The sequence below is a fragment of the Marmota monax genome, unplaced genomic scaffold, assembly GCF_021218885.2.
Source record: "Marmota monax isolate L192 unplaced genomic scaffold, Marmota_monax_Labrador192_F-V1.1 WCK01_AAM20220418_F8-fsc00012, whole genome shotgun sequence".
Lineage (NCBI taxonomy): Eukaryota > Metazoa > Chordata > Mammalia > Rodentia > Sciuridae > Marmota > Marmota monax.
In genome coordinates, this window is record NW_026695227.1 from 30079123 (window position 1) to 30097254 (window position 18132).

The following is an 18132-nucleotide window of genomic DNA, read 5'->3' on the forward strand; positions in this document are numbered from 1 at the left end:
CCTAGAAGTAAACCCTACCCCTGGTTTCACAAAGAAAAGGATGCCAACTAAGTTACTGAGGATGATTTCAAATCCTTTGTAGAACTCAATAGGATGTGTGTATATAAAGTCATTGAGTATAGGAGGGTAGGAGAAATCACCTGGAAAAGAAACTATGGAATAAGATCCCAACTTTGGCTAAATATATCACCATGTACATCCACCAGTTCAGTAACTTAATTTATTTTAGTTTCAAACTGGAACCAAGAACAAGTCTCAGTACAATAAATTATCCATTCCCATTCCTCCTGCTAAAGAAGAAAAAACAGGCTCCAAGAATCTTAGGTAAACCCTTCCTTTGGCAGGTCCCCTTTAACATCTGAATGGAAGGAAACAACTTCCCTAAGGGTCTACATGGATAGTTTTTGTGAGATTTGTGGGAGAGTACTCTCTAGTACTCTGTTCCTTCCCCAAGAAAAACTTCTCTACTCCTACTGTCTCCCTTGACCCCACAAGAGAAAGTCTAGGCTGTGGTAGAGAATTATGGGAAAGCTAACATGAGTGGTGGTTCCTTTCTAGAAACTGGTCTTAATGGCTCCACACAATGCTTGGACTATCCCTTAAGGGAGAGGACAGCCAAACCTTAAGGAATATCCCCCCCCACACCAAAAGGAGTATGAACAACAGAAGCCTGGAGTTGAGAAGGGGCCCTGGATTTGAGAAGAGGGGAGCATGACAGTGCATTTCATCTTAGTCCATTCAGATGTTTAAGGAGCAAAATAGGGGTAACAGTTTCCCCAACCACCCTGCAACTATGGGGAAAAGGCCGCACATCACAGACCTCACCTAAACCTCACCACTCCCAAAGCCATTTCCAGATAGATACTTTGAACTTCCAGGGTGTCAAGATTGACCCTAAACAGAAATCAGAGCAAAGGGCTGAAAAGCTGCCCTTTCACACAGTACCTTTACCTAGTGCCAGGGTCAGGCTCACCCTCACTTACATACATTGACCCACTCTGTGACTTTGCACTCCTCACACAGCACATAGCAGCACCAGTGGAAACGGCAATGGCAGCGCTCAACTCTTGTCTGCCGGAGCACATTGTGCCCTCGGCCACAGCATAGACTGCCACAGCCATCCAACAGATGGCTGGTCTTGTTGCAGGCTCGGCCCCTTGTGCCTGGGGAGCCCACTGTGGGGTCTCGCTCACAGAAGTCAGGAGATTTTTCAAAGTAGACCAGCTCTCCTGAGAGGCGTCGAGGACGCAGGCGGGGTTGGAAGGCTCCAGAATTGCGGTTGTGGGTATCAATGAAGATGGCTCGACCCAATCGCTCCCTCAATGCTGCCCCCACAGCCCGGAACTCTGGGACCGCTCTCCAGCATGTCTTGAACTGGCAGCTGCCTGAAGTGCCATGGCACTTACATTTCCGCTTTAGGTTTTCAGTTACCACCTAGAGCATCAGAGGGGCACAGGTGAAGGGGAGGCAGCAAATGGAAAGAGCATGTAGACATAGGAAAGGGAAGGAAACAGAGAACACAAGGAGGAACAAATGTAATATCAGAAGAGAAAGGGCATTTTAAAGTTAGCTAATAGCTCAATTCCCTCATCATATAATTGAACTGAAGCCATCGTATAATTGAACTAAATCACTAAGTGATTTGTTTTGTGTGGGTATGTCGGAGTGGGGGAGTTGGGGGGGCAGAATATGATAATGGGTATTGAATCCAGGTGTGCTCTACCACTAGCCTACAAAAGCCCTTTTTATTTTATTTTGAGACAGTGTCTTGTTAAGTTGCTCCGGCTGGCCTCAAACTTGTGATTCATCTGCCTAAGCTTCCTGAGTAGCTGGGATTACAGGGATGTGCCACCACACCTGGTTGGATTTGCCCATCTTTGATCACCAACTGGTAACAGAACCAGAACTCAACTCCAGTTTTCTGGACTCTCAGTCCAGAGTAAGATTGGTAAAATGGAAAGTGTAGCCCAGAGTGCCCCTCAGGTCTTTAGGGAAGGCAGCTGTAATAACAGCCACCGTGTAACAAGCCAAGGACTAGGCACTGTGTGGGGTACCCTATTTGCTAGCTTAGCTTTAAAGATGTTGTGATATGGTTATCATCAGATTCTTTGTACAGATGCAAATCCAAGGCTGGGTGACTTGCTGATGGCAAATGGAGATCACCCACCACACCTCATCCTCTTACTCTGCTGGGCTTCTGGGCTTCTCACACTCTAGCCTGACCTTAATAGCAAAGGAAACCAGGATAAGGCCCACAAACATACCTGGCGTCCCACCCTGTTGTTGTGAATTCTCATCCGTGCCTGGATGTCCCGAGGACCTTCCCTGGAATCCAAAAAATCCCGAGAGAACTTCTCTCCAAAGTCCATGTCATGGTTACAGCCACCCCATTCCCATGTGTCCTGGGGGCCAGAACTGGGGCTTGAGCCTGGGACAGGGCTGGGCAGGGAGTGGGGAAAACTCTTGCCCCGGGACAGTGCCTGCAACTGCAGCAGTTTGGCCCTCAGCCGATCCTGCTCACCACTGCCCTTCCAGCCACAGCCACAGCTCACCAGCTTGCCCAGGCTGCAGGCAGTGGCAACAGCATGCATGACTCCAGCCGCCAACATGGAGAAGGAGAAAGCACTCTCACGGAAACCTGGGGATGATAAGGATTATAATGGTGGAGCTAAGGTTGACAGGCAGCTGAGAATGGGGAGGCAGGAGGAAATAAACAGCCATCCTCCAATTCCAAAATTTTCTAATTGAATCCTGACCCTGCTATATTCTAGCTGAGTGATTGGGAGAAAGTTTAACAGGACAAGAAAGGAAATAGCACAAAGCTTGTTTCCTCATCTATAAAAGCAGACTCATTGATCAAGATGCTCTCTGAGGTCCATTCTCACTCTGATTTTCAGGTGTAGATAAAAGAGCCAATCCAGAGGGAGAGACCCTTGGGGTTGGGCGATGACTAAGAGGGAATCCCTGAGAAGATGAGAAAATGTATTCATAGAGTTCTACATCTGAAAGCCTTAGGAATTCCCCAGCCCTGCAGGAGCTGGAGTGGGGTGGGAGCAGAGAATTTTAGGGTTCTTTTGTATTCCCCTGAAGAATTATTTAAATCAGTCTTTTAATCAATCTACCCTCCATTACCCCACAGAAAACCCCAAAACACTGGAGCTATGGAGTTACCCTTCCCTTTCCCAGATTCTAGTTGTACATTTGCCCTTCAAGACTGCCCTTTATGTTTATCATAACCTGCTATTACTCTATAAAACACTGGGAGGAGGAGAGAGGAGGGGGTGATTTTCCCTAAGGCCCTCTTAAAAGGTTGGCCTCTTTGTTATGTTTTTGGGGTCATGGAGGCTCAGGATGACAAGCCTTTCCCAGGCTTAGATAGATGTGCTCACCATTTGGGTGTCAAAGCCTTCCCCTAAGCCAGGCCCTGAGGTGAAGAAAGGGTCCCTTACTTCATTTTAGGCAGGGGCTCCCTGGAGCCCTGAGAAGATGAAAGACAGCACCCTCTTAGAGGCCAGGTCTCTCTTACACTGGGATTCAGGGCTCCCAGGCCAGCCTCCTGATCCCCCCAATCCCAACCCTCTAAGGGTGAAGCTGTTTGCACAAGTCTTGGGAATTCCCCTGCAGATGGCAGCTGCTTATTAACCCCATAGTCCCCAAAACACTACACCCACCCCAGGCTGAGCCCCCATGGATCTTTACTCCTCAGGGAGTAAACTTAAGCAAGGCATAGGTACTGACAATAAAATCTCCCAGATCATCCCTTCCAGACCTGGCCAGCAGTGACCTGTTCTCTGTCCCTCCATCGTTCCTCACCTGCTCAGGTGAGTGACACCTGGGCTCCCCACAGCACAGAGGAGGGGGCTGCTCCCCAGCTTCAAAGCCATCAGGGTCTTTGTTCCCAGCTTTGGCTCCTGGGAACCCCAGCAATTAGGGGAGCAGGTTTAACCCTTAAACGGTTGGGGGCGTCACCCCACCCCCGCTGGGGACACTGGCCTGGGCTTGTCCCGGTAGAGAGGGAGGGGGAGAGAAAAATAGGGGAGGGAACAGGGGAAATTTGAGGCTTCCAGGGCTGGGGGCATCTCTTGTTCACAGGTGCAATCCAGATTGAGCTGGGCAGAGGCAGGAAAGAGGGGGCCCTGGGGTAGGGAAGCAGGGACCCAGCTGCCTTGCCAGCAGCGCACAGGTGGAAATCGGGACTGCAAAGCCACGGACGGACGGGTGGCCAGACCCGGCTCAGCGCTGGGGCGGGGGGAATTCCCGAAGAGGCCCCTCCCGAAGCCATGGACCGGTCTCTTCCCGCCTCCGCTCGCCTCAGCCTGCCCCCCACCCCCTAGCTTCGGCTGCTGCACGGTCCCGCCCGCCAGGCTCACCACGCTTCAGGATGGCGCTGTGGTGCGGCAGGCGGCCGCCGCCCTCGAGCGCCGAGCAGTTCCAGCGCTGGTCGCGCAGCTGGTACTGACACTCGTGGACAGCGATATGCAGACCTTGAAGGGCGGACGCCGTCACGTCGGGGCTGCGCAGGCACAGGCCTAGCTGCCGCTTGCTCAAACCCGACAGCGTCAAGCACACGGTGTTGGCCGTCAGCGACGGCTCGCCCGGCAGTTTCAGGCCCAGAATCTCATTGCTTAGAGCCCTGGGAACAGAAAAGGCGTCTGGGATCTGTGGATCAGGCCGCACACCTCCCTCCCAATCTCCCCACGCCAGGTCAGTGCTTCTCTCGTAGTCTGGAAGACAGGGGGATCTGCTCACCTACTGCACAAGGCCAGGAATAGAAGACCCGCGAAGCCCGAGGGCGGAGGCCGCTGCCGGGGCTCCTCCAGCATGTCGAAGCCCGGAGGCTCCGGTGCGCAGATGATCAGCGCCTGCGGGACAGGGAGATTTAATGCTAGCTCTGAAATATGGTTGCTCCCCAGGGAACCGAAGGATGCCCTACTTAGGTCTCCTAAGCCACCGGTGCCAACCTCACTGACCCTTTTCACCCCTCTCCAAACCAAGCAATTAGAATCACCCCCTTGATTTCCAGAGTCCCTGAGTCTTGGAGTGCTGGAAGAGAAAGAGTCCAGGTCACCCAACTAAGGACTCACCCGAAGGCCCCTGGAGCCCAGTCCAGTTAGACACAATGCCCGGCACACAGACACACTCACATGCAAATACAGACTTGCAAACACTTGCTCCAGGACCTCACCCACTGCTCCCTCTGCTCCCTCCTCAAGGGCCCCAAGACGGGCTTCCCCACCCTTATAGGGCTAAGGGGGTGGGATCAGGAGGGGGTTCCCCACCACCTGGGGGCGGGAGGGGGGGCGTTGCCTCCAGGTGCCATCAATGGCAGGCAAGCTCCTTCAGAAAGGTCGAAGACTGGGCTCTCCACCCAGCTCTACCCCCTCCCTGCACTACAGAGAAACAGGAGAGGCTCCAGGTGCAGCAAAAGAGGAGGGAAACTTGGTGCTCCCCAGCAAGGGATGGTGTGGCAAGCTGGGTCCTCTTCTCTGTCCACCCTTTCCTAAGTAAATGCTCCCCTCCTCAGCCTGCGACCGTCTGGTCCCCACAGGTTCCAGCCTCGGTCCCCACCCCTTTGCCTTGGTGTTCATTGCCCTCTAAATCTGGAAGCACTCCTTTATTCTCTGTCTTTATCTCTGGCAACATCTTTGGCTCTCTGCGTGTCTGTGCTCTTATGGGTGGATGTGTCTGTCTGACTACCCGTGTGCCTGTCTGGTCCTGGGTGCGCGCCTCGTTGCCCTTCCTGCTTTCCCATGTCCGATTACCTCCAGCGGTTCGGGTGCAGAGTCCGTGACCCACACGGTTGGGTCGCCTGGGCTCCGCTCGGACTGCTTAAACCGTGGGGTGACTGCGACGGGTTCTGCCCCTTCGGCAGAGCTGCATTCTTCCAGAGCCGGGCCACTCCTCTTCGCCGCTTCCCCAGCGCCGCCGGGAGGAAGGGAGGGAGGGAAAGAGGGAGTGATCGAAAGGGCTAGCGAACGAGCGGGCGAGCAAAGCACTGGGGGCTCTGGCTCTGCTCGAGCCGAACTGACGGGTGGCTCTGCTAGGGCTGACGAAGCTATGGCCCCTCCCCGAGCCCGGGGCATCCCCACCCCACCCCCCTTTGACTAGGGGAACGCAGCCGCTCCCCCTCTTCCCAGCGCGCGCGCACACACACCCTCTCCCCCGACGCCTGGGTTCACGCTTGGTCCTCCTGAAAGAGGAGGTGGCCGGAGTTTCTTTCACCTGCTCTGGGGTCACTAAGGACGTATAGGGAGGATGCCTGGCCCAGATTAGGGAGCCAGGACCCAGCCCAAGTGACCAAATCTTTCATTGCTCTTTGCCTCAGTTTCTCCCACCGACAGTGGGATGGGTGGACAGCTCTTTGACAAGGGGAGGAGGGATCTGGATCATCTTCTCCTTCAGGCGTTTGACAGTCACTTATAGAACCCACAAGGTGAGCACACAGCAGGGCACTCAGTACCTGCAGAAAAAGCCAATGAGACCAAGTGGCTTGGCTCCTGCCCACCTCCCAACCCTACCCCAACCGCCTGGGAGAATTTGACTCTAGTCAAAAGGTTCAGGTAGCCCCAAAGATCTGTATCTCGCGCCTATGCTTGTCTTCCTCCGTAGGCATACTGCCCAAAGAGGTCTCCTATCATTCGTGGATTCCTGGCTTTGCACTTGGGAGGACTGTATTCCTGCTCCAGGAATACAGTCTTGCTTCACATGGGCTGAGGAGTGCTTCAGAATCCCAAATTGAGCCTAGCTCAGGGAGAGCTGGGAAGTAATCTGGTCTTGGGGTGCACAAGCAAGACAAAATGCCTTAGGTAGCTCCAGCGGCAGCGAAGGGGTTAGTCGCCGATGCACTCCCGCCTGACTCACCCTAGTAGCTCTAACCACTGCGGACTATTTTTGCCAGAGAGGGGCCCCAGGCTTCCCAACCGCCCCCAGCCCCTGCCAGACCACAGCCTAAGGCACTGCTGGCCCTGTGCACTCAAGCGCATTGACTCAGAGACCAGCCCCCCAACCAAGTAAGCAGAAGGACGGAGATGATACCCACAGCCACAATCACCTCTTCCTTGGTGGTGGCAACAGCTCTGCTGGGCAGCCAGCCTGGAGTCTGTGCTGTGGCAGGTCCTGCCTTATGCTGAAGGGGGCACTCCTGGCTAAGGGGCATAGCAGTCTGAGAGAAATCAGGAACTTAAATCTACTGGGATGTTTACTGGGCACATACTGAACAGTCTAGGGAAGTAAGTGCCATAGTTCCTGACATTGGACAGCATGGACCACAAATGGTTGCTTTTCTTTTATTCCCCATCTCTGGGGTGGGAAGAAGAAGGCCAAGAACTCCTGAACAGCCTTCCTATTTATAGGATGCGACCCAAACACGTGTGACTGTTGAGGTCACCAGAATCTGAAAGCCCTGTCTTGTAGCTTTCATCCTTACACCTGGATTCAGTGATTCCTACCAGTGTCCTCATCCTTTTTCCTCATGTCAGCCTGGGATTCCACCCAGGTCCCTGGAAGAGGAGGTAATGAAGTTTCCTATGCCCCTTTTCTCCATGGGGACCTCATACACATTTGTATTTCTTCATGAGTCTCTGGTCTCCCTCAAGTTTTGGATTTTGTCCAGTTTTAGTTTGTTTTTGTTTTTGCCTTTGATTCTATCCTCAGACTCCAGGCAGGTGACAAGATGGGACCGGGGTCAGAACTATTGCCATAAGTTTCAACATCTCAGTGATTGGGTGGCTGTCCAAGGTGGATGTTTCAAATCCAAGGATGCATATGCCTGCTCCCTCTCCTCACTGAAGCCTAGCTCTGGGATAGGAGGCCACAAGCAGGCTGACTGGGTGGCCTGAGCTGGCCCACAGTGCCCTCAGCCCGACCGGCTGGCCTGAGCACTGACCCGCAGGCAGCTAGAGAGCGGTGGGACAGGCGGGGCCTGGAGAGGGCTGCGGGTGCACACCCATTGCCTAATACCCGAAGCACGCGGCCAGCTCCAGGAAAGGGGAGGGGCAGGAACCAGAGAGACCTTGACTAGGGTTGGGGCTATGACAGGAGGGGGCGAATGGGGGTCTGTCATCACTGCAGCAAGGGAGTGGGAGCAAGCTGGTCCCCATTCCTCTCAATGAGAAGAATAAAGGGCTGCTCTTCCATTCATGAGGATGGAGGGCGTAACAGAACAATGTGGGAAGAACACTGGGGCCCTGGAGGGCGGGGGTCAAAGAAAAAAGTGGGGGCCCCTGGAGATTGGGGGAATCAAGTAACTGAGGCGGTGGCTAAACCCAGTCACAGCCTCGGGAACCTCCTCCTCCTCCTCCCCTCATGTTTGCCTTGGCCCGGGGTCTTGGGTGACTCATCTGTTGCTAAGCCGCTGATAGGGGCGGCCAGGCCAGGGGAACCCAAATTATAGGCCCGGGAGGAATGGATGCGCTCGCTTGGTGGTGAGCTCAGCTGTGCTGCCTACCCTCCACCTCACACACATTCTGCTGCAGCACCACAGGCTACCACCTGGAGGCACCAAAGTATCCAGAGCCAGATTCTGGTGGTCTCTGGGGAAGCCCCCCAACATTTGGCAGTTGGCCCCAACAAATCTTCAGGATTACCCTAGAGAGAATTTTGCTCCCTTTTCTACAGGGGGCTGATGGATGGGCTGTGCCTTTCCAGCCTAACAGGCAGTTGCTTCAAAGGAAGTAGACTCCTCTGTCCACAAAACTCCCTGATTCCCTTCTTCCTTCCCATATCCCAAGGTCAAAACAAGGCTCCTCTCCCTCCAACATCTCTCCCCATGCTTACTCCAGGAGGGTGGTTTTCTCCTGATTTTCCATTTCAAGCTTTTTTGGGGGGAGGAGGGTGTACTGGGGATTGAACTCAGGGGCCCTAGACCACTGAGCCACATCCCTAGCCCTATTTTTGCATTTTATTAGAGACAGGGTCTCACTGAGTTGCTTAGCGCCTCACTAAATTGCTGAGACTGGCTTTTAACTCGTGATCCTCCTGCCTCCACCTCCTGAGCCACAGGGATTACAGGCGTGCACCTCCATACCTGGTTCATTTCAAGCTTTTATATCTGTGGTTGGGTGGGGAATATGGCTCAGTGACATAGTGTTTGTCTAGAATGCTTGAGGCTCTGGATTTAATCTCCAGTGCATGTGTGCACACGCACACACACACACACACACACACAATGTTATCTGTGGTCAAAGATGATACAGAGGGAAAAATAAGGCAGGATAAAGGAGATTGGTGATGGGATTCTATTTTATATAAGGGGACAGATGAGGAAGTGAAGGAACAAAGGCATAGAGATATCTAAGGAAGGGCATTCCAGAAGACAGAAAAACAGGTGTACAGACCCTGAAAAAGTAGCATTCTTGTTATTTTCAAATAATCAGCAAAGAGGTCAGTATGGCTAAGGGGGAGGAATACATAAGGGAGACAATGGTAGGCAACAAAGTTGGAGTACTAGGAAGGAACAGGGTTAAATCACCTGAGGCCTTGTAGACCACTGTAAAGATTTTGGCTTGATTCAAGTGAGATGAGGAATGACTGGAAAACTTCTAGCTGGGTAATGAACTTATTTAACTTCCTTTTTAGAAAGGATGGCCCCTTGTGCTATATGGAGAACAGGAACAGACTGTGGGGAAAAGCTTAGAAGCAAGGAGTCAAATAGGAGGCTATTACAGGAATGAAAGCAAGAGTTGATGGTGGCTCCTATTAGCATGTAGCAGTAGAGTAGTGAGATTGGATAAGAGTCTACCTATTGAAGATTGAGGGACAGAATTTGCTGATGGCTTAACTCAGAGTATAAAGCAGATTGAGTCAAGGATGACTCCAAGATTTTTGTGTTGAGCAACTGAAACAAAGGAGTTGCCATTTACTGAGATGGAAATGACTGAAGAAAGAGCAAGTTAAGGCAATGGAGGAATCAAGAGTTCAGTTTGCACAGGTATATTTTGAGATGCTATTTAAGTGTTAGATGTGTAAGTTCATATTTCAGGACTAGAGATATAAATTAGGAAGCATAAGACTGGAAAGTTTACCAAGGGAATTCATGAAGACAGAAAAGAAGGTCAATTAAACCTGGGTATGCTCCAGTGTTTAGAAATTCAGTAAACAAAGAGCATCCAGGTAAGGACCCTGAAAGGGAAGATGCCATTGAGATAGGAATAGTATTTCAAAACCAAATGAGAGGGGCTGGGGATGTGGCTTAAGCGGTAGCGCGCTTGCCTGGCATGCGTGCGGCCCGGGTTCGATCCTCAGCACCACATACAAACAAAGATGTTGTGTCTGCCAAAAACTAAAAAAAAAATAAATAAATATTAAAATTAAAAAAAAAAAACAAATGAGAGGAAGGAAGAAGGAAGTGGCTGGGTGCAGTGGCACACACCTGTAATCTCAGCAGCTCAGGAAACTGAGGCAGGAGGATCACGAGTTCAAAGCAAGCCTCAGCAACTCAGCAAGACCCTGAGCAACTCAGTGAGACCCTGTCTCTAAATAAAATATAAAAAGGGCTGGGGATGTGGTTGAGTGGTAAAGCACCTGTGGGTTTAATCCCAGGTACGAAAAAAAGAAGAAGAAGAACTAGTAGTAGTAGTAGTAGTAGTTGTGGTTGTTGTTGTTGAGCAGTGTCTGCTGTTCCAGGATGGCTAACTAGGATAAGAACTAAGAATTGGTTATTGGATAGAGCAATACAGATTTTCATTAATGGTTTTGATAAAGAAGTGTAGTGAGTTGAAAGGTATGATTGGAGCTGAGGGCAGTAGCACATACCTGTAATTCCAGCTCCTCTGGAGGCTGAGGTAGGATGATCACAAGTTCAAGGCCAGCTCAGGCAATTTAGTGAGATCCTGTTTCAACAAACAAACAAACAAAAGTAAACAAAAAAGTGCTGGGAATGTATCTCAGTGGTTAATAGCCCTGGGTTCAATCACTAATACCTAAAAAGAAGGAGATAAATTTTTAAAAGAGACCTTCTAAGGGGCTACCAGTGTGGTTCAGTGGTTAGAGCACTTGCCTAGTATGCATGAGGCCCTGAGTTTCATCCCTAGCACTGCAAAGATGTAATTTGAGTAGAAAGAAAATAAATTGATGCTAGAATTAAAATTAAAATTTCAAGTTTTGTAGTAAAAGAAGAGGAATGGGGCAATCTTGGACAATAATGTAGATCAAACAAAGCATTTGAATTTTTCAGATAGAAGATATTACAGCGTTTGCATGTTGATAGATGTGTTCCAAAAGAGAGATAAATTGATGATGTAAGAAAGAAAGATGGGGGCTGAGGTTGTGGCTCAGTGGTAGAGTGCTCATCTAGCATGTGTGAGGCACTGGGTTTGATCCTCAGCACCACATTAAAATAAAATAAAATAAAGGTATTGTGTCCATCTACAACTTAAAAAATTAAAAAAGAAAGAGGGGACAATTGATAAAATATGATTTGATCAAAATAGTAATTTAAGCAGACCATATACCATGTGACTCAGACCTAGGGCCTTTCCCCTCTTTCCTCCATCCTCCTGGGAAATGGAGGAACAAGAAAGAACATAAGCTTTGAGTCAAAATGGTTTGGGCTGTATTGCTGATCACTTATTAGTTGTGACCTTGTACAACTGCCTCACTTATTGGTCCTCTGTAAAATGGGAGAGAGGAGAGAGGTAAAAGAAGAGATTTTTCTTTCCCTCCAGGAGCCATCTCTGAGTGACACTGAGGCATGATAACCAAGCTGGCAGTGCCCCCTATGCCCCACACAGGGAACAGCACCACTTCTTCAACAGAAAACCATGATGGCCATGAAGTTGAATTGAAGTCCCTGGGAGAGAAAAGTGTACTATTGTTAAGATGATCTTGGGCACTCAAAGCACCACTGTGTGGTGAGAGCAGAAAGAACCAGAATTTTAGGAGAACACAGTAACTTGGTAGCAAAATCCAGAGAGAAGCAAACACATAGAGGCCAAATTTCCTAATCTAGGTTCAGTTCAGTCAGCAGCCTTTTTCTTCCTAGTCCTCCCTTACCTTACACTTACTTTATTGCCCACCCTGTCTTTTTCTTTTTCTGTTACTTTTTTCTCAGTACTGGGGGTTTAATTCAATAACATTCCACGAACTACACCCCCAGCCCTTTTTATTTTTTATTTTGAGAAAGGGGGTCTCACTAAGTTGCCTAGGCTGACCTCAAATATATAATCCTCTTGCCTCAGCCTCACCAGCAGCTGGGATTACTGGCATGTGCAGCCTCCATGGCTGGCTCCACTGCCCACGCTTTCTAATCCTAGTCATCAAAGACTCAGTCATTCAGGCCTGGTTCATCTTCATACCCACTTCATTGTAGGTTCAGCTCTCTCCCCCAGTGATATGCACAGGTTGACACATACCACAAGGTGACACACTGTAGGATGACACAAGATACACAGGGTGACTGTGACACATCCACACATATGTAATCTTCCCATGCACACACTCATCCACCCACCTTCCAACAGTACCAGACACTCTGCATCCCTTAGTCAAGCTTCTGGGTTTCTCCTATCATAGCTGCCACCTCCTTCCTGACACACTGCCCCAGGCAGCAACTGTAAAAAAAAAACAAAACTTGATGATCTCTTCTGACTTGAGTCCAAAATTCTTTGGAAAGAGTTCCTAACCTCACTCCTCAGAACTAGGAGTTTCTGAACATATCAATACACAGGAGCATGCACCTTCAGAACACAGTGTACATTTTCACTTGCACACACACACAGCCACTTGTGCTTTCCTCTGGCTCACATGTGCAACCTGCTGCTGCTTCAGGTTTCTCTCCACAGCCAGGCTCTGTTTGGTCAGCCCACCCCTATCCTAACCTCGGGATTTCCCTGACCACAGCTCCACCCACGTCCCTGTCTCCCCCTTTTCCTTCTCTGTCCAGACGTTGGGGGTTCCTGGGTGGGAAAGCATCTCCCTAGTCTCTGGCCAGAACCACAGGTTTCCTTCCTTCCGCCACTCAGGATGGGGGAGAGAAGGGACACCAGTGGGGCCAGGGTGACGTCGAGGGGACAGCCCCATCGCGCTTGGAGAGGCGGTCTGGGCTCCTGGGGGATTCTCCCCAAGCACATTGTCCCCGCGCCCCCTGGCGGATGCTGGTCCCCGACGGGCTCCCGACGCGAAGAGTAGTGAGGCAGGCGCGCGCGTGGGAGGGCGTCCCAAGGGGAGGGGTCGGCGCCCAGTGCAAGCCTGGAGGCGGGGGCCACCGGGCAGGGGGCGGGGGGGGGGAGTAAGCCCCGACGGTCAGCCCGTCAGTTCTTTGCTCAGACGGGAGGGAGCCACGGCCCCGCTCGCTGCCCATTGTCTGCGCCCCTGACTGGTGCGCCCTGGTGCCACAGTGCAGCCTGGCTGGGCAGCCTTCTCTCGTCACTCCAGCCAGCGCCGCAAGTATAAGAGGCGGTGCCGCCCTCCGTGGCCGCCTCAGCCCACCAGCCGGGACCACAAGCCATGCTGCCCGCCGACCGCCTCCGGGGTTGTTAAAGCCAGACTGCGAACTCTCGCCACCGCCGCCACCGCCGCGTCCGGTCCCACCGTCGCGGGCAGCAGCCAAAGCCGCCGCAACTGCAGCACAGAAGCGGCCAGGCCAGGCAGGCCATGGGGCGCTGGGCGCTGCTGCCCAGCTGGGTTTCTGCTACTCTGCTACTGGTGCTGGCCGCTCTGCCCGCTGCCCTGGCCGCCAACAGCAGTGGCCGATGGTGGTAAGTGAGCTGGTGTCGGGTGGTGGCCTCTTGTTCTGGGGGACAGAGCCAGGGGCCAACCCTATCCAGCTCCTATGCTCTGGGACCCGTCAGTCCACAGACATTGCCCCATCTCTGACTTCCTTCTGCCACACCAAAGGTTGCTCTAGCCCAGAGCTGCACCAGAAATTCCATTCCATTTCCTTTCCTTTTTTTTTTTGGGGGGGGGGGGTTAGGGATCAGGGCCTCGGGCATGCTTCTGCAATGGGTCTACCATTGACCTGTATCATCAGCCCCAGAGATTCCATTTCTGATGAAGTGGGATCAATGATCTGCCGGCAGAGGCCCACCATAACCCAGTCGGGGAGCCCACTCCCATCTAGGATTGTCATTCCCTTTTGAGCCCCAGTCTTAACCTCATACTCGTGGTTGCGCCACAGATTTCCAAAGATCAGAAGTGAAGGACTAGGTGTTCACTTAGAAAGGAGACCCGAAAAGGGTGGGACTCCTGGGCATTTCACTCCTAGGCAAGAACTGCAGGTCAGGATTTCTTCCCGGTACTGATCAGAAGGAGGCTGGGAAAGCCCAGGTACTCTTGCAGTCTCCATGTTCCCCATGACTCTTCTGTGCAGTCCCTGGACCCAGGACTCTGAGAATCCCCTAGGACTACTAGACACCCAAAAGTCTGGATACCCAGTTCTTTCATACTAGTAAGTCTGGGAGCACAAAGACATTACCTTATAATTGATCTCCCCCGAACTCTCCTGGTATGTATTCCCAAAGGTCAGGTGCATGCTCCTGTGTATTGGTATGTTCAGAAACTCCTAGTTCTGAGGAGTGAGGTTAGAAACTCTTCTTTATGATTAGAGTGCAGGTCCCCTTCCCCAGTCTGAGTTCCCATTGTGCGTCCCACCAGGGGTATCGTGAACATAGCCTCCTCTACGAACCTGCTAACCGACTCCAAGAGTCTGCAGCTGGTGCTGGAGCCCAGTCTGCAACTGCTGAGCCGCAAGCAGCGGCGGTTGATCCGCCAGAACCCGGGGATCCTGCACAGCGTGAGCGGTGGGCTGCAGAGCGCAGTCCGGGAGTGCAAGTGGCAGTTCCGGAACCGCCGCTGGAACTGCCCCACTGCTCCGGGGCCCCACCTCTTCGGCAAGATCGTCAACCGAGGTGAGTACCCAGGAAGTCGACGCTTCCGGGACCAGGGGAAATGCAGGGTCACCCCCAGGGCATAGGCCGGTGAACGCAGGAAAGATGTCCCAGGCACTGCAGGGTCACACAATCAACCCACCTAACTGCTTCTTGCCGAGCGCCAGTTCCAGGCGCTTTCCAGCTGTATATTTTCGGTACCAAGCTTAACTTTTCTGAGCCACTGACCAAAAGAAAATGAATTCCAGGTTGTGCACGCTGGATGACGGTCGCTTTCCTCAATCTATCGAAGTTCCTGGGAAGCTGCTGTCTGCCCGCGTGTGTCTTGCTTCATGCTTAGCAAAGTTTGCTACGCCAAAAGCTGCGTAGATTGTTTGGGCTGCGTAGAAGTCTTGACAATGCAAAGTTCTTCCGCTCCTCTCGTGTTTTTCTCTCTGGTGCTGCCTCACTTCCTCTCTAAAGCCAAAAAGTGTTCTGAAGAGTCTCCGTAAAGCGTGACTACCAGTGTGTTGGTGGGTTCGTGCCCACGCACCTGTTTTCTCTGTGAGACCTAGAAATAAGGTTTCCAACACTACCGCTAGTCTAGCCCTCAGGACTCCAAGGGTGGAATCCGGGCGTGGGACTCCAAGGTTCCAAGCCCTCCAAGGAGGGCGCTGGCCGGACCACAAGCGCCTTCTCTTGATTCTTAGTCTCTTCACCCCTAGGCTGCAGGGAAACAGCGTTTATCTTCGCCATCACCTCTGCCGGGGTCACCCATTCGGTGGCGCGCTCCTGCTCAGAAGGCTCTATCGAGTCTTGCACATGCGACTATCGGCGGCGCGGTCCTGGAGGCCCCGATTGGCACTGGGGGGGCTGCAGTGACAACATTGATTTCGGCCGCCTCTTCGGTCGGGAGTTCGTGGACTCTGGGGAGAAGGGGCGGGACCTGCGCTTCCTCATGAACCTTCATAACAACGAGGCGGGCCGCACGGTGAGTAGACCTGAGAGGCTCAGCACCCGAAGCTGAGTGACCAGGCTAACCTCGGGCTCAGAAAGTAAGAGTCGGTAGTAAGATGAGGACTCCAGGGGTGGGCGTCCTGAGGGAAGCAGGAGATTTGGAAAAAAGCCAAAAAAGAGATAGTGGCTGAAGCAAAGGAATTTCTGGGTTGAGAGCAGATAGAACGGAAGAAGATACAAGTTATACAACACATAGAATGGATTGCCTATGGCCCCTCCTTTGCAGAGATTACAAAAAAAAAAAAAAAAACAGGGTAGAGAGGCCGAGAGTGACTCGCTGGTGTGCAGCTGAGTTTGGCCAAGTGTCCAAATCTCAGAGGGACATTTCGCGCCTTCTCCTGGGTTCCACCAGGACTTTGCTGAGGTCCCGTCCGCGTCCAGGAGGGGGCGGTATCTGGAATAAGGGCTCTGACTGACAATGCCTTGGGACATCTTTTTTCCTTCTTCCCCCCCACCCCGCTCCCCACCCCAGACAGTGTTCTCTGAGATGCGTCAGGAGTGCAAGTGCCATGGGATGTCTGGTTCATGCACGGTGCGCACCTGCTGGATGCGGCTACCCACGCTGCGTGCGGTGGGCGACGTGCTGCGTGACCGCTTCGACGGCGCATCGCGCGTACTCTACGGCAACCGCGGTAGCAACCGTGCTTCAAGAGCGGAGCTGCTGCGCCTAGAGCCCGAAGACCCTGCGCACAAGCCTCCTTCCCCTCATGACCTCGTCTACTTCGAGAAATCACCCAACTTCTGCACATACAGTGGACGCCTTGGTACAGCAGGCACTGCAGGGCGCTCCTGCAACAGTTCATCACCGGCGTTGGATGGTTGCGAGCTGCTCTGCTGTGGCCGGGGCCACCGCACACGCACGCAGCGCGTCACCGAGCGCTGCAACTGCACCTTCCACTGGTGCTGCCATGTCAGCTGCCGCAACTGCACTCACACGCGCGTACTGCACGAGTGTCTGTGAGGCGCTGCGCAGACTTGCCCGGGAACGCTGTCCTCCAGACTTCCCGCGACAGATTCGCTGGCATTCAAGACCCTGATTGATATTGGCCCGCTCCAAAATCTTCAGCCACATTCCCCGCGGTTCATACGTGTCCCATCTCTCCCATCTCCTCCTCTCTGGGGACTCCTCAAACCACTTGCGTGGGGCGGCATGAACCCTCTTGCCATCCTGATGGACCTGCCCCAACCTACCTACCTCCCTCTCCGCGGGAGACCCCTTGTTGCACTGCCCCCTTGCTTGGCCTGGAGGTGAGAGAAGGATTCGTCCCCTCCCCTACCCGGGGTCAGCTCCTGACGCTGCCCTGACTGTGCCACACTACACCAGAGTCCTCTCTGCCTCTTTCATTTCCCCTTTGTCCTCCCTATTCTCCTGGTCCCTACAGGCGCCTTACCACTCTCCAGCGATGGGCGCAGACCCTGAACACACACCTGGGCATCAGGGCCATTCTCCTCCCTGCTTCAAGCGAAGCCGAGAAGTTCCAGGGTGAAAGGGCAGCTGTGGTGATGTGGAAGAGGAGGTGGGGGACGCAGCAAAAAATCCCCCTTTCTTCCAGCCTCTCTGTTGGAGCCATTGAACAGCTGTGAGCCATGCCTCCCTCAACCACCTCCCACCCGTTCCTGTCCTGCCTCCTCATCAGTGTGTAAATAATTTGCACTGAAACGTGGACACAAAGCCACGAGTTTGGTTGTTGTAAATAAAATTATTTATTGTGCTGGGTTCCAGCCTGGTTTGCAGAGACCACCTTCACTCTAACCCAGTCCCTCTCCATTCTTCTCTCCTTTTGCCCTCCAACCTTCTCTCCTCTCCTGTTTCTCAAAGATGCCTTTGCCTACCGGAATCAGTATTTCCTTCCACTGTAGCTATTAGTGGCTCCTCGCCCCCACTAATGTAATATCTTCCTCTGCAGAATAAAATCTCTATTTTTATCAATGACTTGGTAGTGTTTCCTTGAATCCAGAACACAACATGGTTTGTGGTATCCACTTACCTTCCTCTTACTACTCCCAGATTTGGGTGCTTACTTCTCTTAAACAAATAGGGTATATTGTTGGGGAACTGGTTTCCTGGACCTGCAAAAAGATCCTGAAATTCTGAGCCTTGGATGACCTAATGAGACCAGATGGGACCCTGGTCTCCAGAAGAAACTGGTCAGAAGCTTAAACATCCTGCAGGGTTCATCTTCCTATTCTTTTTTTTAAAAAAATATTTATTTTATAGTTGGACACAAAACCTTTGTTTCACTCAATTATTATTTTTTTAAAGAGAGAGAGAGAATTTTTTAATATTGATTTTTTAGTTTTTCAGTGGACACAA

At 52.1% G+C, this 18132-nt stretch overlaps 2 protein-coding genes across 12 annotated transcripts; one reads left to right on the top strand and one right to left on the bottom strand.

Annotated features, from left to right (window-relative positions):
- Positions 1 to 206: 206 nt before the first annotated feature.
- Positions 207 to 15653, bottom strand: Wnt10b (Wnt family member 10B). Of its 11 annotated transcripts, none has more exons than XM_046435697.2 (8): positions 14965 to 15653; positions 12449 to 12548; positions 10753 to 10829; positions 5763 to 6460; positions 4750 to 4862; positions 4371 to 4633; positions 2265 to 2638; positions 207 to 1434 (listed from the first exon to the last, which is right to left on the bottom strand). In XM_046435697.2, exons 4-8 carry the CDS (start codon positions 6081 to 6083, stop codon positions 976 to 978), a joined length of 1530 nt encoding a protein of 509 aa, XP_046291653.1. In that variant the 5' UTR covers positions 6084 to 6460; positions 10753 to 10829; positions 12449 to 12548; positions 14965 to 15653; the 3' UTR covers positions 207 to 975. The 11 variants fall into 11 exon arrangements, with proteins under 11 accessions (XP_046291653.1, XP_046291651.1, XP_046291650.1 ...); XM_046435695.2 differs by lacking the exon at positions 14965 to 15653 and adding an exon at positions 14621 to 14736; XM_046435694.2 differs by lacking the exons at positions 12449 to 12548; positions 14965 to 15653 and adding exons at positions 14411 to 14503; positions 14621 to 14733.
- Wnt1 (Wnt family member 1) lies at positions 13537 to 17748 on the top strand. The gene is made up of 4 exons (XM_058576126.1): positions 13537 to 13694; positions 14590 to 14843; positions 15527 to 15792; positions 16291 to 17748. Exons 1-4 carry the CDS (start codon positions 13591 to 13593, stop codon positions 16777 to 16779), a joined length of 1113 nt encoding a protein of 370 aa, XP_058432109.1. The 5' UTR covers positions 13537 to 13590; the 3' UTR covers positions 16780 to 17748.
- The last annotated feature ends 384 nt before the right edge of the window (positions 17749 to 18132 follow it).